General features: G+C 39.6%; 1 protein-coding gene across 1 annotated transcript; it reads right to left on the bottom strand.

Annotated features, from left to right (window-relative positions):
• Positions 1-1617: 1617 nt before the first annotated feature.
• Positions 1618-23001, bottom strand: SLC26A11 (solute carrier family 26 member 11). The gene is made up of 17 exons (XM_039345933.1): positions 22816-23001; positions 22094-22449; positions 20221-20413; positions 19185-19270; positions 17769-17848; positions 16869-17011; positions 16537-16712; positions 14941-15013; positions 13998-14048; positions 12955-13015; positions 11417-11472; positions 10443-10583; positions 9427-9554; positions 8925-9024; positions 6465-6598; positions 5365-5437; positions 1618-3374 (listed from the first exon to the last, which is right to left on the bottom strand). The coding sequence occupies exons 2-17, from the start codon at positions 22283-22285 to the stop codon at positions 3295-3297; spliced, it is 1767 nt and encodes a 588-aa protein (XP_039201867.1). The 5' UTR covers positions 22286-22449; positions 22816-23001; the 3' UTR covers positions 1618-3294.
• Between the last annotated feature and the right edge of the window lie 40 nt (positions 23002-23041).

Genomic DNA, 23041 nt, shown 5'->3' with positions numbered 1-23041 from the left:
TAGTGGCAATATAAAAGGGGCTGCCCTGTCTAGTTTAAACTGCAGTCACTTCTGATAGGTTATTTCCTGCTGCTTGTTTATTCTCAGAAACCTAAAGGGAGCAATGAAGCAATAAATAAGGGCAGAGAGAAAGAAAAAAATAAAACTCTGTGTGTGTGTGTGCAAATCATCCCCCATAAATCAAGAGGGGGCAGTTTCAGAATGCTGGATGCCAAAAGGAAAACATCTCCATTACAACTTCAGATGTTTCTATCAGAGGGTGAAATAATAAATTGACTTCTAAACGAGAGGAGGAGATAAAAAGAAGGAAATCAGCTCTAAGAAAATATAACATGCTGATCTTGGTATCACTTTCATTTATGTTTGATGACTTTGATTCAGTGACAGGACATGAAGACTGAAGAGCTCAGTTTACTGGATATGATCTGCAAATCAAAACAATTTTTATCCTCAGTGTCTTCTTGGATGTATACCATCCTTATAATTTCCACTGCAGTAATTGTACAAAAACATATAAAGATTTAACCAATGATAAATATTGTTCAGAGATTGCCAGAACTAAACATTCAACATACATTTTTGTTCAAAGAAATAAACTCCTGGGTTACCTGAACATGTCAACCAGAGTTTTACACAATTTATTTAACTGCTGTCTGTTTCATGATAGATTGGCGTCTACAAACAGGTATCACTGTGATTTCCAACATGTTACTAAAGAGTTGGCAGTTAACAGCAGGGACAATGCATGTCCTCCCCCTCCTAAAGAAATTTGATTTTAGAGTAAGGGAGAATAGATTTTTTGATCCTAAGTATGTGTTGAGATACTACTTCCTCCATGGTGAGCATATTGATCAGATTTATATGGCCACCCATCTCATATGCATGACTCTGCTCAAATAGTAATCAATTTTGTTGAATAAAAGATCAACTTTTAAAAAATTGCAATAGGAAGCATGGCTGAGAAATAATACTGCCTGTTGAAAAGGGAAATAGAAACTGGTGTAGCAATAACTTTCACTTCTCCAATCAGTTCTGCAGTATTTATGAAAAATGAAGAATAAAAACAGATTATAAGAAAACACTGATTTTTTTTTTTTTTGCAGTAATTAAAAACTTAAATTTGTTGGAATGAAGTTTGTGTGAAAGCTCCAATGTGGCATCCTGGCTCCCAACACTGTTTTGAGCCATTTTTTGTGCAACCTGGAAACAACTATAGTCTCTCCTATAAATTTATATCATTTTTTTTTCACAGATTATCTGTAGTCTTCCCTCCCTCAGCTTCTTTGCTTATGGGATCAGTGATCTTTTCTACCTGTGGCTGTTAATAGTTCAGCACAAAAAGATTAGATGAATCAAAATACTATAGTGGACAATAGGTTGGAAGAGATCACTCTGCATATCAGTATCAAAGAAAGGAAACTTAACCAAACAATTGCACAATATCCTTAATATTACCTGCTACTAAAATAATTCTTAGAATCATTCAATGCAAAGAAGAGCTCTACGTGGAAAGAAGATACCAGATATTCAAACTGGCTTTAGAAAAAGCCAAGCAACACAATACATTATTGCCAATGCATACTGGATAATTGAGAAAGCCAAAAATAAGTCAGTATATGCTTCATTGAATCTAGAAAGGCCTTTAATTATGTCAACTGTGTCAAGTTGTGAAATGTCCTTAGGAAAATAGGAATCTCAGAAAATCTCATTGTCCTCATGTAAAATCCTTAACAAATTAGTCCAGATGAAACATTGTTCCAGTTCAGCAAACTGATCATACTACTAATTTTATTCAACCTATATCTTGATTATATAGCGATTATATATAGGAGTAAGTTGAGCAGTGCTAGAAGAGGATGGCTTTAAAATTGGAGGAACAAACATCAATAATCTATGGTATGCTAATGACACTACCCTGATAGCAGAAAATGCAAATGATATGCAAGGTCTAGTATCGAAAATCAAAGAGCACAATGTCAAAAAATGGGATGCCAATTAAATATAAAGAAAAGCTAATGACAACAGGTACAACCAGCGTTAGAATTGACAACGCTGAAAAGGTGGATACTGTCTGCCTTTTAACACTATCAACAGTTAACAAACCAACAGTCAAAAAATAAGTCACATACCAACAGGATAGCAGTGAAAGCCTTGGAAAAAAATGCTTAGATGCCATGTCATGTCTATATCAGAACTCTACAAGTCTTGAATACCAGTGTGACACTCTATGGCTATGAAGGTTGGACTTTAAAGAAGTAAAATAGAACATTTATGCTTTTGAACATTGATGCTAAAAAAGACTTCTAAGAATACCATGGATGGCTAGTAAAAAAAAAACAGATAAATAGGTCATAGTACAAATTAATCCAGGGTTCTCACTCAATGTATAAATGACCAGGGTCAAATGATAGTATTTTGGACAGATTTATACCAAGAACCAGTTCGCTTGAGAAGTTCAAGATGTTGGGGGGGGGGGGGGAAGAGAAAGAGAAGAGGACAAGTAATAGCAAGCTGAATGGACTTGATTGTAACAGCAATGAAGGCACCATTAGGAGACATGCCAGGTTGAACACAGATCTTGGACAAATCCTGTCTACATGGATACCAAGAGTCAACACTTAATGATACTTAATCAATGTCTTGCTGGTGTGTGAAGGTTCTTGACAACTGAGCAGCCAGATAAATAACCAGGACACATCAGAATGCCGCAAGTGGATGACAGCGACTATGCAAAAAATGGAATGGCAAGTAGAAAAGTGGTTCAAATGCATCAGATACATAAGTTGATCTATACAAGGACAAATAATCTGGCTTAATAGAAACTCCACAAAAGAAAGGATCTAACATTTCAATTTTTACTGAAATGAATATTAGAGATAACAGTATATAGCTGGAAACAATTTGCCATACACAGTGCAATTCTGAAGAATAGTGTTCCATTAATAATATCATTAATTTCAGAAATATATTAGAGGCACCAATGTGATAAGCTACAGTCATAGAAGTATTTAACCCACACTGACTTCACAAGTTTTTCCTAGATTCCTGAAATGATTTTCAATTATTTGTTTTTATCTTTATTTGTTGAGCTGAAGTTCCTCATTTTTCCTATTAAGAGGATTCCAAAATGCCAATGATTTCTTAATCCTGACAAAGATATGTATTAATGCCCATAAATCATAGAGTGCAGACTCTGCTAAGACTCTACTATGCCATTCTATGGACCCAAAACTTTATCCTCCAGTTTGAGGTTCTCCCACTGGACAGACATAGTCATTAATGAGCTCAATTCCTTCACTGGATCATCCCAGCTGTAGTCTGTATGTCATCCATCATGTCTTCAAAGGCAACGTGCAAGTCTCCAAGACTTCTTTCTACAACAGACAATATACATTATGCTATGAATCTGATACACTATGGTTTCCATAACTCAAATCTTGCTTATTTTAGACAAATAATCTAAGGGTTAAAAGCCAGAAGAACACATAAATAATGCATAGAAATAGAATTCATTTGTACTCTCTTTATAAGGGATCTATTATGTCCAAGCTACTTGTACAAAAATTAAAATCAGATGAATTAAAAATCATTAAGGTCAACTGATAATATCTGACATTGGATTGAACCAAGTTTCTTGTTGCTTTTGGATTTGAATGGTCTTAAGGGCAAGTAAGATATTCCTCAAAAAGCTACATTCCCTGCTGGGACCATCACATTCATCTTTCCCCAGCAATAGATGGAGAAACAGAAGATTTTTGCATGGGGAGAAGATCACCAGGAGGTTTCCCCCTTTAATCTCGAGGAAAATAGCACAAGAAAAAAAATCTGAGTTGTACAGAGCCTAGCTCACTGTAAGAAAATACTTATATTCTGATCTTCCTTTGTGTTAAGAAGGAAAAGCAAGGAAAAAATAATGCTGGACTCTGCCATAGCAGTCATTTAAGAGGCTCTTGGTAGCTGTATCATCCCTGCCCAGCAAGAAACCAGTAAGACTAGACTGGCCCCAACCAAGAGTCTGCTTATAATTCACAACTTCTGGCTGAATTTTCCCCCCATCCTGTTCTCTTCATGTTTATTTTTGTTCTGTTTCATTGTTCAGGCTGAGGGTTAGACTACACCTCACAATACGCACCTTCTTCCAAGAGTGTATAGATCAGTGGTTCTCAACCTTTCTAATGCCGCGACCCCATAATACAGTTCCCCATGTTGTGGTGATCCCCAACCACTTATACATCACCAGGTGCCAGGGGCGTGGCCAAAGAAAAGGGGGAAAAAATGGCGGACTGCATTGTTTGGAGACCCCCGTGAAATGGTCGTTTGACCCCAAATGGGGTCCCGACCCACAGGTTGAGAACCACTGGTATAGACAGTCTTCTTTTAACAACTACCCAAAGTGAGGACAATGCTGGAGAAGTAACTTTCTGTCACAACCCATTCCTATTTTATTTCTATCTATCCCCTCTGACTTAAAAACAAATCTCACCTTTCCCTGGCTTCTGCCATACTCTCAAGGGGGAGGGGGGATGTGCCTGCGGGGTTATTGCTTCTGCTTCCTCTATTCGCTACAATGTAACCTTTGCTTCATTTATTGCCTGTGTCCGCTGCCGCTACAGTGTAACAATTTGCTTCTTGTGCTATGTCTTTCTCTGAACTTTATTTTCCTAAACTGTCAGTTAGAACAAGGGAGGAAATAAGTAATGTAACCTAGTGTCTGGTTTATTTCTACGCTCTGAGAAGAAGGTGTGAAGAAGCTGCAGACCATCGCTGTGTGAACTGGAGACGGGCAGATGTTATCTCCCCTTTTCCCACAATGGATTTAACACCTGGGGATTGGCCGTCCCATACCGGACGGGCAGACTATTGGGGTGGGGTCTAGGTTGGGGATACCTTAATCTGTCACTCCACGAGGGAAATCTCAGATCCTGTCAATTATGCCTGCTATCAATTACTCTTAATAAAAGTTCCTATTGGAAGAAATTGTTTCCAAGAGTTCTGCTTTCTTAAGATGTGGGGTTGAAGTGAGTCCTTACACTTTCATCCAATCCTAGTCATCACAAATCCTATTTGCACACTTCTAGTCAGCTTCCAACAAGCTGAGTCAATGGAGAAGGTGCAGTAAAATTGTAAGTTGCGATCATATGATGTATTGCTCAACTATGATGCTTAATAACAGAGTTGCTGTCCCAATTATACTTGTTAAGGAAGGACTACTTATACTAACTTTTCAACTGATAAGACTACAGTTTGGGAAATATTTTTTTTTTTCTGAAGATGAAAACTTCAGATTATATGGCAAAGAACCACAACCCTGAATACTCAATGTCTATTTAAGAATCAGTGAACTTTCTTTAGATCTTTGCCTACTTGCATCCTTTAGGGTGGAAAAATTACGAAAGCCATTCAGGTCAGCAGCCAGCAAGACTTCAAGCACGTGAGCCTGTGGGCATGAAGGAAAATGGGAGAATTAATCAGGTTTTTTTTTCACAAAAGCTTATAGGAGAGGGAGGGAGGGTGGATGGTTCAAAGGCAGAACAGATCCCTTGTAAATTTTCAAGTTGCACCTTTTGTTTCTCTGGCTAAAAGGTAGGATTAGACAAATTTCTGGGTCAAAGGAAAGAATACAGTGCTAGATAACTCGGTGGGCTGACACAGTATAAAGCAGCCCATATAGCTTGAATGTGCAGACTATATTCCAGAGAGACTTTGAAAATGTTGTGTTTCAATTATGCACTGTTGGTATGTTTAATTTATGAACATATGTGGCTATTCTACATCAGGCTATGTAGGAAACAACATTACAACTATGCAGACACAATACGGATTAGCATGTCAATATTCCTAGCCAGCACCTGGTAAAGGCTAGAGGGGATGCTGAAATTGAGAGCATTTCCTCAAGAGCTTAATTTGTTATTCAGGTAGTCCTTGACTTACAACAGTTCGTTTGGTGACTGAAGTTACAATGACACTGAAAAAAGTGACGTATGACCATTTTTCACCCTTATGACCATTGCAGCATCCCCAGGGTCACATGATCAAAATTTGGAGGCTTGGCAACTGACTCATATTTATGACAGTTGCAGTGTCCTGGGTCATGTGATCACTTTTGTGACCACCTTATAAGCAAAGTTAAGGGGAAAGCCAGATTCAGTTAACCATGTTAATAACTTAATAATTGCAGTGATTCATTTAAGTGTGGCAAGGAAGGTTGTAAAATGGGGCAAAACTCACTTAACAAATATCTCATTTAGCAACAGAAATTTTGAACTTAATTGTGGTTGTAAATCGAGGATTACCCACATTCATCTCCTCATCCTCAAGGGTTAAAATCTTCTACATGAAAAGTATATACTTTGTCACTGAATTGTTAGGCCTCTGAGACTTTTTAAGGTTAAATAACTCAGCCACAACTTACATTTGCCCCCGTTCCCCCTCCCTCGCACACACACTCCCAGTCAAACTTCCACCTGCAAGCCAATGAAGATCAAATGAAGTTCACGGTGGTGGAATTCCTGCAGAAGTTCAGACAGACCCAGTACCACAGTATAATCAATCCTGCTGATGTGGCTACAGTCCAGGATGACTTTACGTTGCTGAGGCTCTGAAGAAAGACAATATTATGTGTGCTGAAAGAATGAAGAGCACAAGGTCTTATGCCAGTGGTGGTGAACCTATGGCAAGCGTGCAAGAGGTGGCACTCAAGAGTCCTCTCTGTGGGCACACCTGTTGTCCCCCCCAGCTCCACCTCCACCCACAGCCCCCTCCTCACCAGCAGCCCCCCAGGCGCAGTCCACGCAGAGCAATGCAGCCAAGGTCATGGCAGCCAAGCAGGTGGGACAAGTCTCCGCCCTCGCTTCCCGTCGCATGCAGATGATGCGGGACATGGGCGGAGGGCGTGGCCACCATGGCGCTGCGGTGAGCCATGGAGGCAGTGGGTGGCCCTGTGGGCAGGCAGGGGCAGGAACGGGGTGAGGGCAGGGCAGGCAGAGGCAGGTTTTGGGCACTCAGTCTCTAAAAGGTTCGCCATCACTGCCTTATGCAGTCCAATTCCTAGGCATCTACATTAACAGTTCAATATTTTGGTCCAGATTTGGAAAACAATAACAATGGAAGAACATTTTATAAATCTTTTAGGTTCACAACTTTTGGAAATTTTGCATCCATCTCCCCCAAATTATATAATTTTTAATGTAAATTAAATAACTTTTTAAAAATGCAAATCATCCTGCTTTTATTATTTAATATAAAATTAACTTTATTTAGCAGAGTGTTTCCCAATAGTAAGTTTGATCTGAGTAGAAGGAAGTTCTGACAATTAAGACTGGAAATAAAAAGAAAAAAATGCATTCATATGCTCAAATAAAATAAGGTATTGAATTAATATCAATACACGTACAAAAATGTAAAATCACCAATATGAACTATATTATAAAATCACACAGGCTCAACTTTGCCTTCACAGTGTGTTAGATTCCAACTCTCAGGGTTCATACTATCAATTCATGCTGATTAGCAATCCAGAAAGTTGAAATTCAATTCTTTGACAGCATGAAGTTGTGGAAATTTACAATTTGAATCTCTATACACACACACATTCAACTCCTTCCACGGCCACAACTGATACAGAACAGACTACACGTCCCACCTAACCTAATCTCACATTACAGTTTCAAGAAAAAAATGGAGAGAAGAAAAGACTAAGAACCCTGTACATTATTATAGAAATATCAGTCTTTGTGCTTGTGGGTTGTGTTTTATTTTTGATAAGAACCTTGAGTGAAACAGGTGCCAAGGGACAAAAACAATTAGCTGCTGAACCCCAAGAGGTAAGCACAATAACCTGCATACACGAAAACGACACTGCACACATTTTACAAACCAAGATAATCTTCACCATGAGATCCTGATCTATCATCATCAGAATTTGGTGCGTTTCCGGAAAAATAATAACACAAAATTGCAAAAGGAAGAGTGTGCTGTTCTCTTCCTAAATAGAAAAGGAGGGAGGAGAAAACTCAAAATCATTCTGAGTTTTCTCCTTTGGTATTCAGGTTGACAGACGGGGAAGCTACAGCAGTTCCTGGTTCAGGTTGCCATCACATATATTATGACTTTGCCCTCCTTTCCTGGCATTTTGGAACTGTGATCGTCCTTAACTGCAGCATACTTGGTTGAGCAGTCTGGCTACAACCTGTGGGAGGTGCAAGACATTTGAGAGTGCAGTTTGGGGAGAAGACAAGACTATTTCATAGAAGGCCAAGATGGGAAAGAGGACATTCCCCCACAGTATTCCTTGCAGGCCTCATATCCTACTTTTTCTAGCACTTGGAAGATTTAGGAAGACCATTGAAAGAGACAGGAATAAACTGCTATAATTTTCTTCCTCAGGCCTCTTCCATCTCTAGGTTAATGTGGGGCAGATGAGCCTTCTCACATTGCCCAGCATCATTCACCCCAAACAAACTACCCCTTTCATTCAAAGAAAAGAAGTCAGAAAACAAGAATGCAAGGAAGAGATCAGTCAAAGCGTTAGCAAGCTATTCAGGGGATTTGCAAGAGAATCTGGCCAGGTTGCATGCTTTTCTTACTAATCAAGGACATGGTTCATTCTGTTAAATTAAAATCTTTATCTTACTTCATATGTTTGTTTAAAAATCTATTTTGAAGTTCCATCAGTTCAGCTCAAGAACTATTAGCTGGAAACTCTTCTCATTTGGTCCCAATATCTATGCATTTTGGACAGTTCCTCAAAAGGTATACCGAAATACTGAAACATTCTTGAAATCCTACTTATTTTCTGTTGAATGACATGAAGCTAATCACCTGGAGCAGTTATTCTTCCAGAGGCACCCAAGAGGAGGAATATTAATTTTCTTAGATGAGATGTACTGAAGTCTCATTTCAGGAAGTCTGCATATACAGTTTACCTGATAGAGCTTGCTTGTGTACGATATCCCGGAGGAAGTCAGTTGCAGGGAATTGAAGGCCATTCTCAGGCTTTATGATTATTGCATTGTCCCTTACAACCTGGAGAAAAAGGTAGAAAGTTTTGTGGGAAAGAACACAAGGCGAAGTGAGTAAGTTTGAGCCATCACAATGCTTCCTGATGTGCCTATGAAACCATTTCTTGTTTATGTAGTATCTTTTATTTATATGAAGTCTCAGTAGAATTAAAAATTGGACAGGAATAAATGTCTCTATATTCCTATGTTATATATAAATGCTGACATCCTGATACAGCAGTGCCTAAGTCTATCCTTATCTGTTTCCCCCTAAGCAGAGCCCAATTAGTCAGAGCAGATACAAGCAAAAGAGAAATTATTCTATGATAAGCTATGTACAGCTGCCATGTATTGTTTTCTGGCCTAAGGAAATAGTCTTCTCCAAACCCTGCCTGCACCTGACTCAGTGAATTAAAAACCAACCAACCTCTATTCGAGGCCTGGCAAGGGGGTAGAGCAGGAGAATTCCAGAAACTATCACCCCTGCTATGATGCCATATTGCACTTCCCAGAAACAAACAAAGAACGTAACACTTAGAGGCACCAGGTCTAGCCCTGTGAAAAAAGAACAGAGAATTCAATCAAGAACACATCCACCCCATCAGCAAAAGAGGACAAAACAAGCAGGCAGTTCCAAAGAAAACTAGCTCTATTGTTATGTACAAACAATTTAAGAGTGTAGACATAAGTTCTGCAAGAAAGTGATTAGAACTATACCTCAAAAGACAACATGTACATAGCATACTGTTTCCCCCTCTACCTTCTCTAAGCTTGACATTAGACAAGGAAATGTAGCTTAGCAGAGAGACTGCACAGCTGCACTTCTGCTAGCAGAGGTAGGAAATTAACATCGATATAAAGTGACCGAAAAATGGTCTGACATTGTCTTTGTAACGGTCTGGGGGCAGGTTAAGGATATTATGCTTTCCTGTTTTTACGAAACAGTGTGCTGCCCTTGCACCAGGATAAAGAAGAAGTTTAGAACTTAAACCAGTTCTAGATCTAACTTAAATACTGTAGGTCACTGGTTATAACACAAAGCTGCAAGGTCTTATGACCCATCAGATCCTTCACCCCCATCCAATATATGTGGTCTTAGAAAAGGCTGGGCCCAAAGGGCTTCCAAGATGCGGTTCTAATCGCCTCAGCCTGCATCCTAAATGTTTAAAAGTCTGTACAACAATGAAAAGCATCTCAGCTTTGCCAAGTCCTAAGTCAACTCCTTCTTTCTTAATAAAGAAATAGCAGATTAATCCAATTTCAGAAAGTCAATATCAAGTCAGCACTAAGAAAAGCTACAGAGAAGAAGGAACTTCCATTTTGCTTCTCCCACATACACAGTCCTTCAGGCGTGAATTCCAACTATCTTCAGTGTCTTTAGGGGAGTAGTAAATGTTTTCTAACCGACCATCTTTGGGAAGGATAAGATATCCATGCTCATACTTTTAACCTGCCATAATGTGCGGAAGATCCTGGCATCAAACATTGGAGCCACAGCACAGATGATGACCGCTGCCAGTGCTGTCTTGGGAATGTAGTAGAAGAGGGACGTAAGGTAGGCCAGGGATAAGAGTACTAAGGCCCCTACAAAAAAAAGGAGACACCCATATTATGGAGTCAAAATGCAAGTTTACAATAAGCTGCAACTATGTTGGGTGGCAGAGCAGGGCTGGGCACATTATGCCAGAGGTTTTCCATGAAGTGTAATGATAAAAGCAACTAAATGTCATAAGTGAACTTGCAACAGCCAACAAGAAACTGGTGAAAAACCATACTATTCCAGAGGGACCATCACTCCCACATTAACAATCTTGGTTTATTTATTTTAGTTTGACTGCTGTTTCTGCTTTGGCTGGGTGAGTTGGGTTACTTTGGGGCTTACCACAGGTGGCTGAGTTCTTACTGTGTGCTTTCTATTTTTGAAAACTGCTGGGAATTTTGAAATATTTGGTGGCATATAAATTTAATTTGTGAATCCCCAATGATTGTAACCTATTACAACATGTTAGGAATGTCCAGCATAATTGAGTAATTATCACTGTAATTACTTGTATTTCAATTTCTTCTCATATTATTATTCCCTCACTTGCAACTGTGTGTGTGTGTGTGTGTGTGTGTGCGCGCACTCTCTTTCCCCCATGCATCTAATGAAGCAGACTATGATCCAGGAAAAAATTGCCATAATGAACTTATTAACCTTTTAGATGTTTGCCTGCTGTGTATCAAGAATCTATGTTTGCATATAGTATTTGATGCTCTTTAGTTGTATTATTTACTTCTCTGCAGGGGCTCTTTGGGCAGGTTTAATGAAAAAAGGATAGCTACACATAGGATATTTGTGTTGACACATTTGTAATTTATAACCTTCTGCTTCCAATTTATTCTCCTTCAGCAAAGGCATTATTCTTTTCTCCTACCTGTGATTAGTCCTCCAGCAGGAGTAGATACACCAGTCTGAGCATTCACTGCTGTCCTAGAATGTGAGCAATGCCATTATAAGCAAAAGGATTAACCTTATTTTAAGCCTAGAAGTATCAAAGGCATGTATGCATGCAACCTACTGCCCTTTTCACAAGGCGGGCTATGCTTCCCCTAGATTTTTCCTTACATTCTTCAATTATGAATTTGCAAATTATGATTTATGACCAGATCAAATGGAAGAGGCTGGAAGAAAATCAACATTAAAACAATTAAAAATGAAGAAGTTCTAATAAAAAGTTTGTCTTATTTTTCTGTGTCCACAATATTTCTGCACTGCTTCACCTATATATTTCCCCTTCATATTCTACAAGGATGTGGTCTTCAGTTAAGAAAAAAAACAAACCCCTCAGTGTCAGTAATCAGCCAAAGAGAGTAAGATCTAAGCGCCAGACTGTGAGCAGTTATGAGAAAATGTTTTCAGTCCAAAGTTCAGCTCCAAGACAAGAAACTTTTCCTGGGGCAAACCATCCTTCCTCTTGTTTCTAGTTAAAAAAAAATCTAGGAATACAATCCTGGGTTGTATATAAACAGAGGCATAGAATCAAGATCACACGAGGTATTAGTACCGCTTTATAAAACCTAGACCACACCTGGAATACTGCTGCCAATTTTGGTCACCATATCACAAAAAAGATGTTGAGAGTTTGGAAAAAATTCAGAGAAGAGCAACTAAGATGATCAAAGGCCTGGAGACTAAAACATACGAAGAACGGCTACGTGACTTGGGTTTGGCTAGTGTAAAGAAAAGAAGAAACAGGGGTGACATGATAGCAGTATTCCAGTATTTGAGGGGCTGCCACAAGGCAGAGGGGGCCAGGTTGTTCACCAAAGCACCAGAGGGAAGGATGAGAAACAATGGTTGGAAACTGATCAAAGAGAGAAGCAACTTGGAATTAAGGAAAAACTTCCTGACAGTGAGGACAATTAACCAGTGGAATAGCTTGCCCCCAGAAATCATGGGCGCTCCATCACTGGAGGTTTTTAAAAAGAGGCTAGACAGTCACTTGTCTGAGATGGTATAGGTTCTCCTGTTTGAGCAGGGGGCTGGACTGAAGACCACCAAGATCCCTTCCAGCTCTATTCTATTCTAGGAAGCCTCCCAAATCGGCCTCAAGCATTACCTTTGTCTAACCTTATTAACTCACAATCATTTTTGAACATAAAAAAGTGTATCCAGCTTCACCTGGATTCTTGAATAGCTATGTCTAGCTGAATAATAAGGAAAAATAACTTTATAGTAAAATGCAATCTGTCTAAAGTTCTGCATATGTTATCATGAAATAGACATGAACTACCTTCTACCTTCTACTACTATTACTACTCCATAAGGATGAAGTAAAAATGTTATAAAAAGCTTTTTTAAGGGGCAATGAATCCATGGCATACTATTTCAAATTACCTTATGTGTGTTTATTTACCTATGTAAATATCCTGCATTTACCAAAGAAAGAGAAAGAAAGAGTGCTTTCCTTACCGGCCAAAACTGCCTGTGACTGGATAGGATGAGACAAAGGATCCCAGCAGGTTGGTAAACCCTAGAGAGCACCAAGGAAAAAAGGCAGCAACAGAATCAGTGAGATTTGCAAGACTTGCTCACTTCTCTCCTGGACTCTTAGAGCCATTAGGATCACTCTCCCCAATTCCTCTGGATTGTCTACAGAGTATAGATTAGTCCACAACATATCTTCCAACTCTGTTTACCCAAAATATGAAAGCTGAAAGTGAGGTAAAAATGAGATTTCTCCAATGAAGCCTGTTCCAAAGATTCTTTCTGCTTACCTGCTAATTAGAATAACTGCACCTGACAACTGGAGTGCCCAGATTCACACCCCCACAGGCTTCATTCCTACTTGGCTTAGGTATACCTTATTCCAGTGATGGCAAACCTTTTAGAGACCAAGTGCCCAAACTGCAACCTAAACCCCACATATTTATTGTCAGGTGCCAGGTAGGCGTGGGCCACTGGGTGGGCATGGCTGTGGTGGTCATGGCAGATTGGATGTGGCCAAGGTTGGCATGGTCACCTCAACGTTGCTCGTGGGGAGGGACGCCTGGGGCAAGGCAAGGGCTGTGTCAGGCTGCTTCCTGACACAGAGGCCAGCAAGTGCATGGGGGCCGATGGTGTCCATCAGCAGCCACAGCCTGCCGGCTCCTCAACCGGCACACTCTGGGGGTCCGCAGCCCACCACCAGCAGTTCAAAGAAGCCACCTCTGAGCTGGATGGCCCGCCAACAGCTGAGGAGGCGATACAGTGGGTCATGCCCGGGGAAAAAGAGAGCATGCAAAGCCAGGAGGGACGGGACGGGGGGAGGGAAACTAGCCGTGCCGGGATGCATCCGGCCACGTGGGATCTTGGTGAGTTAGCAGGCAGCTGGTTGAAGAGGGACAGTTGCCATCTCCGGGGCATGGCATGTGTGCCCACAGAGAGGGCTCTGAGTGTCGCCTCTGGCACGTGTGCCATAGGTTTGCCACCACTGCCTTATCCAGTCAACCAAGGCATTTATGCAAAATTCTTACCCATGGCTAGCAGTTCCTGGTTGGGATCAATCTGGTACTTATTTTGAGATGCTAATAAGAAAAAAAATGAAGTATCATCACATATTGATAAGACCAAGAATAATTTATTACACCATTTTCCACAGAAAAGAAGCTTTCAAGACACTATAGGCACAGGAATAAGTGAAGCTAAAAGAAATACTGTTAAGGGGCAGTAGATAATCCTAGAAAATACTTCCTTAAAGCAGTACGGCTGATTATGTTACTGATCATCCTAACCAGCACATCCACTGACTAAGCTAGTTAGGGACTTTAGAATTTATATTCCGGAGAAATAAAGACTAAAAAAAAAACAGTCATGAATTCAGGTAACAGATTTCTTTCTGATTCTCTGCCTAATACTTCCACTGACAAAGTTGAGTTTCTATCACTTCAACGCAGGAAGAGACAAGAAAACAGCTACATATTATGCTGAATTACTATTACTCTAGGGAAATTTTCATATTTTAGTCCAAGAGTATATTGCCTGCTTCCTTTTGATGTTGCTGAAATGTCCAATGTATCTCATATCCCGGACTATGCTAGTTGGGATTGTGGAAGTAATCATTCCCCAACCAGTTTCAAAAAAAAAACAAAAAAAAACTCCAAACTCCAATTGTTGGTGCATTTAGTGCATTGTGATTGATTGATTGACTCTGACTGATTGATTTAAAATACCTATATAGCTATCCATCCTATAATCAACTCTGGGTGACTCCCAGTCAACCACATCCCATTTCCAGCTAATTGTGATTTATTCAATAATCCACTGTAAAATAGACTATGGCTTACTGTGATTTGTGACCAGAAGCCACTATCTCCAAATAGAAGTAAAGTTTCATTTCAGGTGGTCAGGTGTGCAGGGAAGTATAGTCCTGCCTCCCCTCCCTCCCTCCTCAGTGTGCAAACAAGATAATGAACCTACCAAATGCTTTGGCAATAGCAACCGTCTCCAGCAGTCCCATGAGGGGCACCACCACCAAGCCAGGTCCAATGGCCTGCAGGGATGGAAGAGGGAAGCTGTATTTCTCTGCAATTTTGATCAAGAAGGAACTATGGCCACAAAAGGAATGTCCCATATCAATGGAGAAAATGTAACAGAGAGATAGAGTAAATCCTAGAATTGAATGCAGAAATCTGGATTCAAAGAACATTATGTGATTTGGAAGGAATATCTTAAATCAAATGTGTCTTTTCTCAAGATGGTGGATCAAATATGGAGGGCAACCACTCTAGACCGGGAGAAAATGTAGCTGCTTTAAGGTACTTCTAACAGGTCCTATCTGTGCACTCTCCATATACCCCAGTCTAACTGGTCTTTGTCTGCCAGACAAAGATTATGATGGTTTGGTCTTTTAGGCTTTTGAGAGTTGCTCTGTCCAAATCTAAGCTGTTGGATTTATTATTTATTTTTATAGCAAACATATCCAACATATCTTTCTCCTTCTACTTTCTGCACAACAACCTTGTTAGGTGGTTGGGCTGAGAGAAAGTGACTGGTCCAAAGTCACCCAGCTGGCTTTTATGGCTACGTTGGGGGTAGAACTCTTTCTAGGCTGGTGCCTTAACCACTAGACCAAGGACTCATGGACTTCAAGTCCCAGAATTCCTGAGTCAGCTATGAGTCATAAAAGAGCCGAGGTTGCCTACCCCTGCACTAGACCAAACTGGCTCTCAGATTAACCAATAATTTATGCTTTAAGCCAACTAGCATAATTAGGACATCATATATACATAAACTGCAGAAAATATGTACCTTATTCAAAACATTTCTATGCATCCTTCAAGTAAATTCTTCCGTTATACCTTATATAAGTCTGAATTACTAAAGAGTAGAAAACTTACTTTTGCTGCAAAATTATGACATTCTCTATTCTAACAAGTTCCATCAGTACAAAAGCACTAAGATGCAAGTGTCAAAGCTTTTAAGATGCAAGTGTTTAAGCTACTACTATTATTTAAGTTTCAACAAAGAGTCTGATTACTAAAAAAAACCCCTTAACTGAAAAATAATTCTATGTGGATTACACCCAACAATCCAAACAGCCATTTATTTCAGCATATAAAAAAACCAGGCCAATATAACAAGGACTGGTTTTTTTTTAAAAAAAAGGAAAGATGTTTGTAACAGGTGTTGATGAACATGTTTAAACTCTACTGTTTCATTTTTGAGAGTGACTAAAACCAAATCTGCTGTCAGTTTAACAGTATTTATTTGTAAAGTTGTGATCAAACTGTAGAGTGCATAAAGAAAGGCCTTGAAGGACCAAAACAATGCTCAGAGAAAAGGGACCTGAGCCCAGGCCAAGAAAATAAACTGAGAAAACTTCTAAAGCAACCCCTTCCCTAGTTTACACAGAGATAATAAGGAGGTAGGGAGAGTGCATTCAGACTTACAAGATTCTATTACAATAAAAGTAGTCCTGAACTACATTGGCATTGGTTTCTTAGTCTGGTCTATCTAGAAGAGCTGACATAAGCAGAGAGGCAGAAACTGAACTAATAAAACAGAAATACACACCTGCACCATTTCCTTAAAACCGATAGTCTGATTGGATGTGATGATGGAGAAAGGTGGTGACTGGAACAGAGGGAGTCCCTGGGGAATCGTTCCTGTGAGGCTGAAAGGCTGGGAGCCGGTCACATGGAAAGAATAAGCCGCAAGGCCAGCAAAGAGAACCACAAGAGCATTACGGGCTGTAAAGGAAGAGAGTCTTAAATAAAGTCCTGCATAGTCAAACGATAGGGATGGATTCCATAATCATGACAATATTATGAAATACTTCCGAAGAAAAAGATACTTCCAAGAAGAAGAAAATTAAACATTTGCTTAGAGGACAGGACAGGACAAACCGGTAGCTGTTGTCCAAATTATATATCGACTGATTCTGACAGGCAAGGGTTCCAGTGGATGGGTCCTGGGGATTCCTTTTTTCATTTGTTGCAGGACCAAAAGCACCATTACGCAGAACACTCCAAGGATGGCATCTCCAGCCCTGCAGATAACCATGACATTGGTCTGCAACAACTCTGTACAGATAAAAGACCTCCACCCTATTTGCATTTTAAGCATGGGCTCTTCTCCTAAGCCACCCAGTTTGCGCACCACTTTATTCAGCCACCAAGATACCTGTACTTTTTTTATATTAAAATAACACACATGCTTTCCTGCTGGTGAATTAGATTTTTAATAAGCTAAAGGAAATATGAAGTATGAGATTTAAAAGCTTGAAAATCTTAAGCCCAGATTTAGTTTCATTCATTCATATAACATATCCTGTAAGTATATATAGTTTAACTTTTGTAAGAACAATAATGCTAGCCTCAAAATAAACATAATCCACTCAGAAATGACCCGGTTAAGCATAAAATATCAGATGGCTATTTGTCAGGCTATCTTCCTATTTCTACAGTTTTAAGCTCATTTATTCTTTGCCTAATTGAAAAAAATATTTGGCCATAAGGTATGAGGAACAAAATGAATATGCCCCAAACATTTAGCATTCCAGCTTTTAGCTCCATTCTAAGATTCCCCAGACAATATTTGAACTTGCACAATTTCAGAGTTTAGGAATGCTAAAAAATCTAGAAATATTCAGAAACCCACCCACAAGCTCGGAAATCAAACTTCACCCTCAATATTTATAATTCGCAGATTCTAATTCTATGTACTATTTTTGCACTAATTTCCTACTTTTGTAAACAGGAAGAGGAGGAATAAAAAAAAGGACCAAGAGAGAAACACTTTTTTACCTTGTCTCAGTAATTCTGCAGAAGGTATAATACACTTGTAGGATAAACTGCTTTGGAATATTCTGCAGACCCAGGAGTGTCTATGCAAAATTAAATACACACAAGAATGGAGTTGGTAAAACAAAACAGACAGACGTATGTGCACATGTACACCCCCCCCAATGGAGGGTATACTATATGAATGAAAGGAATCTAGAAGCCATCTGAAACAAGGTAGTCTTTGATACTATATGAGAGAATAATACATTTCATGAGACTTAAGTAGCTTCTCAAGAAACACATGTTTGTAATACACTTTAATACAACTCTCCACTTAATTACAATCCATTTTAAATTTTAGCATATATATGTGCTAAAATGCAAAGATGATATTTTTACATGTAAAAGGTTTAATACATTTTAGCATAAAAATTCATTATATACAGCATAAGAGCCAATTTGTAAATTTTAAAACATGATACAGTTCAAAGTGTTCTTTTATTCTCTATTTATTGTTTCTGATATTTTTAATTTTTTTATCTTCCAAGACAGATGTAAAGGGGTGGCCTAAGCAACTTCCACCAATATTTTTGCTAATGTGATAAGCCAGTAAATGTTTTCTAGTGAACCAAAGCCAAACCTTCTATAAGAAAAGATCTGAGGCTTCTTTTTGGACACTCGCAAGCACAAAGAAATGTATCTGTGATTGCTATCATCTCAGCCTCTTGCAAATAAGCTGGCTGTGGTCAACCACAGAGGAAATATTGATGTTATAAGAAACCTAGAATTCAATGGTACACAATCTTCAGAAATGCTTAGAGGAGAGAGGTGTAAGGGAAAGGAAGCTGTTGAGCTCTACAATTATAGAAATTTCAGAATTTTGAAAAGCTCAAGAAAACAAGCTCTTTGCTTGAAACTAAGAAGCATGAAATGAAATCAGAGCAAAATTAAGGGCAGTTTTCACCAGTTTAAAGGAAGTAGCTGCAGAAATGTTGGAATGTAAAATCACCCCACCCACTTGTCTCTCTTGATTAAGATCTTCCATATCTCCTATAAACTTCCTAACTATCAAAGATCAGTGACTGTTAGGCCCCAAACCAAGAATGACACATGGCAATTTTTCCAAGCTGATTTCACATCTATAGACAAAAATCCTGCTAGACTGAGCAAGATTCTACTCTATCTCTGCATTTACAATATACTGTGAACTGTTTTGGAGGAGCTGTCTTCACCTTCTTTCTCTCACACATACTGTAATACAGGCCAAGTTGCCTCTTACTCTTCTGGAATGCACACATCCCGCCATCTATCTCCTCACTACATTCCATCACAGTCGCCTTTACTTAATAGGCTGGTCAGGCCTCTATCCTATTCCTACAGAAGCCCCTTCACCTAAAATTGTAATGTAAAGGCCAAGGGCAGACAGAGACAGCTTACCTTGACTTGGTTGAAGCCAATGATGACTGCAGCAGCTGAAGTAAATCCTTTAATGACAGGATACGAGATAAAGTCCAAAATGAAACCTGACAGGAATGAAAAAAAAAATCCACTACGTCTTTTATATCACCCAGTCCCAGGGAGTCAGACCAGCTGGATTTCTTATCAATTCCTCAGGTATTTGCCCATCATGTCCTCTTCTCTTTCCTTTGTAGGATCTCTAGTCTTCCCTTTCTAAAGGAGAAAAGTATCCTGGCAACTAACTAGATCAGGGGTGTTTAAACTTGGCCCTTTTATAAAAGGGCCAAGTTTGAACACCCCTGAACTAGATAAAGCTGGGGACTAGAGAGGAAGAGATTACATTCCAGCTACTTAAAATAGGACATAAAGTCCTGTTTTAGGTAGAAAACTGTCTATTTAGCTGTAAATTCAGAACAAAATTAGGAAGAAGAAAATGATCTGAACGCATAATCTGTGGAGTTGTTTTTACTATGGCGTTCATCCCATTTAAGCATTGCCATCCCAAAGTACTTTAAATAGAATACATCCAGCATTTAAATGAAGCATGTGTGAATCTCTCATCGTAATTACACATGGACATTCCAGTTCAAAAAATATATAAGCAGACAGTGTCAGAATCTACCAGAAGGTGAGGAACAGTTTATAAATCACTTTAATACAGACATATCAAACTCACGACGTCACATAACGTTGCGTGATGTATCGGAGCTTTTTTGCCATTGCCGGCAATGGGGTGGGCGCGGTTTTGGGATGATGAGTCCAGCCCACGCGCTGGCAGTTTGACACCCCTGCTTTAATAAGCGTTTGAATGAGCCTGTAATCCTGTACTCACTTATCTGACAGATACCCAAGTGAATTCAATGAGATGTACTTTTGCACAGATATTTGGAAAAAATATCCTGCAATTTATAGAAAGTTGAAGATACAAAAACGGGGAATTCTACTTTTTGTCAGATTTGATTCCCAATTATCTTCTCTGGCCAATAATAGCAACAAAAAACCCACCAAGTCTTACCAAGATGGAGGAGCCCCATAGCTAACTGGATGCAACCTGAAAGAAAGGCGAGGAGAACAGCCAAGGCAGGCTCATGGAATGCATAGGAAGACACCAACAGGGACATGATGGCCGTTGGCCCAAGCGTTACATCTTTGGAGGTCCCCAAAAGGCAGTAGATGAAACAACCCATGAAGGAAGAATACAGACCATACTGCAAAGGAAGGCAACATCAGAGACTAGTCATAGTACTTGAAGAACTGTAAGCCAATAAAACCACAAAGGTTATGAAAGGCCTACAAAATACAAATTGCATTCTATGTAAAATTTGGTAAAATATTTTAAAAAGAAGTACAGGTAGTTTTTGTTTAGCAATTGCCTTATTTAAGGAACAGTCACAATTAAAAAGTTAATGAAAAAATAACTTTTATGACAAATCTACATTTAGCAACCAATTTATAAAATGAACTCTGAAAACAAAATATCTGCCAGAGGATAACTAGGGCAAGCAATCTTTTTAGGCTGGTAGATACATTTAGGGCTTGGCTGTGAGAAAAAGTCATTATCTCAAAATAATTTCCCATAGCATGTGGGTATCCATAAAATGGCTGCCACAATGGGCATGGCCAGATACAAAATACTCATTTACCAGAAGGAAAACTATAGACATTGCTCCATTTATACCTCTAGAAATCTTTTCTACTACTCCTGCTTATTTTTAGTCTTTTTCTTCCTGAGTAAGCACTATCTTTCCAGACAAAGAACTATACATATACAAGGATACAAAGGCATTTTAGAAAATAAAGAAGCAGCATACCAGCTTCTCAATTAATATGTTTAAATACAGGTAGTCTTTGACTTACAACAGTTCATTTAGTTACCATTCAAAGTTACAATGGCTCTGAAAAAATGTGACTTATGACCATTTTTCACACTTTTGCAGCATCCCCGTGGTCATGTGATCAAAATTCAGCTGCTTGGCCACTGGCTCATATTTATGACAATTGCAGTGTCCCAGGGTCATGTGGTCATCTTTTGTGACCTTCTGACAAGCAAGTCCATGGGAAAGCCAGATTCATTTAACAACCGTGTTACTAACTTAACAACTGCAGTGATTCACTTAAAAACTCTGGCAAGAAGGGCCATCAAATGGGGCAAAACTCACTTAACAAATGTCTTGCTTCGCAACAGAAATTTTGGGCTCAATTGTGGTCACAAGTCAGGGATTACCTGTAATTCTTTTTTTAAAAAAAATTATATGGGATAGCCAGGCAGATGCCAATGGATGGCGGATGCCAATGGACAGCACATTGCCCACACCTGGACTTTTGACTTGGTATACAGCAACTTCTCTATCACCTTTTGTCATGTTCCTGTTCCAGCCCACTTGCAATTTCTCACTAGGCTAGGATAGGTGGGAAAACAAAAGCATATGGATATAACACACACGGTTTTCCTTTATCTCTCTGTAAAAGTGCCAAATAAGAACAGAAGCACCATACTCTTTTATGAATAAATGAGGTCATTATCTAATTCATTATCAGCTAATGCTTAAAACACAAAAGATTGCCTGTTATAGCCATTCCTTTCACAAATATCCCTTCCTCCAGCCACCAGCCCTTGCCGGCATCCAGTAAAGCTAATCTAATCTTTCCTTCCCTCAAGCAAAAATCAAATGGTATTGTCAGACCAAGAGTCCCTAATATTTTTTTAAAAAGGAATTGAATTTGACCTCAGTTTCTATCCTTTTCCTCTTCACTCTCCAATTAGATGAGGCACCTTTTATGCAACAAGGCCAGTCTGACTGCTAACGTGAATACTGACTGAGGAGATGTACTTTGAAGTTGTACAAATACAGCATTAAGTATAGCCACTCCTGCATGAACAACCTCACCTCCATGGGGAGACCAGCCACCACAGCATAAGCAAGAGCTTGTGGCACCACAGTCATCCCCACAGTCAGCCCAGCCATAAAATCCAGCTGTAGCCACTGCAGAGAATACTTGGGAAGCCAAGTTAGCACCGGCAATCTCTTTGCAGTTGCTCTGCAACATTGCTTCCAACTCTCCCGGCTTCCTTCTGACATGGCTGGACTCTGTGTAGTTCGGACTGATTCACTTGGGATCCACCATCTCAACCATCATCAAAGCATTATCGGGCAAGGTCACAGAGGCAGGCAAACACAGCTGTCATAGCAAATGGTTTTGCTGGAGTTGATCACAAACTGGCAGTACGAGTTCAAAAGTATTCCTGGAAAAGGAATAGGATAGCAATTAAGCAACACTATCAATTCTCCACTTTGTATAGGAACAGAGGATCCCGTTTTAGAATAATATTGTCCCTCCCTTGACAGTAAACAATGGCCACATCATCTAATTTCCATACAGGACATGGACCTAAGCATATTTTGTATTTAAATATTTGCGACCCAGTTGTTGGTGTTCTATTGTTGGTGTTCTACTCCTGAACTTGGTACAGCTGGCATGAGAAGGATCGCTCAAATCAGGCAACCGACTTAAAGTTAGGAGATCAAAAGTAATTTAGGAGACTTCCGAGTGAAGGAGCAAGACGAGCCAGGAAAGAAGGAATTAGTCATGAAGACCAGAGAAAACTTACATTAGTAGGTCCTGTATCGCGACGAAAGATGATTGTGGATTACCAGACACCATCCGATCAACTCTATAAAGATACTGAGCGGCCCCTTCCGGAGGGCGTTTGCATGGCTCTAATTCCTCAATTCAGGCGCATCGACTAGCAAACTAAATCCAAATTAACCTCAGATTCCAAGCGGCCGACTCCCCACTCCTCTCGGCTCACGTGATCCGGGCTGGACGTGGAAGAG

This window comes from Crotalus tigris, unplaced genomic scaffold (assembly GCF_016545835.1).
Source record: "Crotalus tigris isolate CLP2741 ecotype Arizona unplaced genomic scaffold, ASM1654583v1 scf7180000017551.9496454, whole genome shotgun sequence".
NCBI classification, from domain to species: Eukaryota; Metazoa; Chordata; class Lepidosauria; order Squamata; family Viperidae; genus Crotalus; species Crotalus tigris.
Note: the sequence above shows the minus strand (reverse complement) of the source record. Positions and strands in the feature narration are given on the sequence as shown.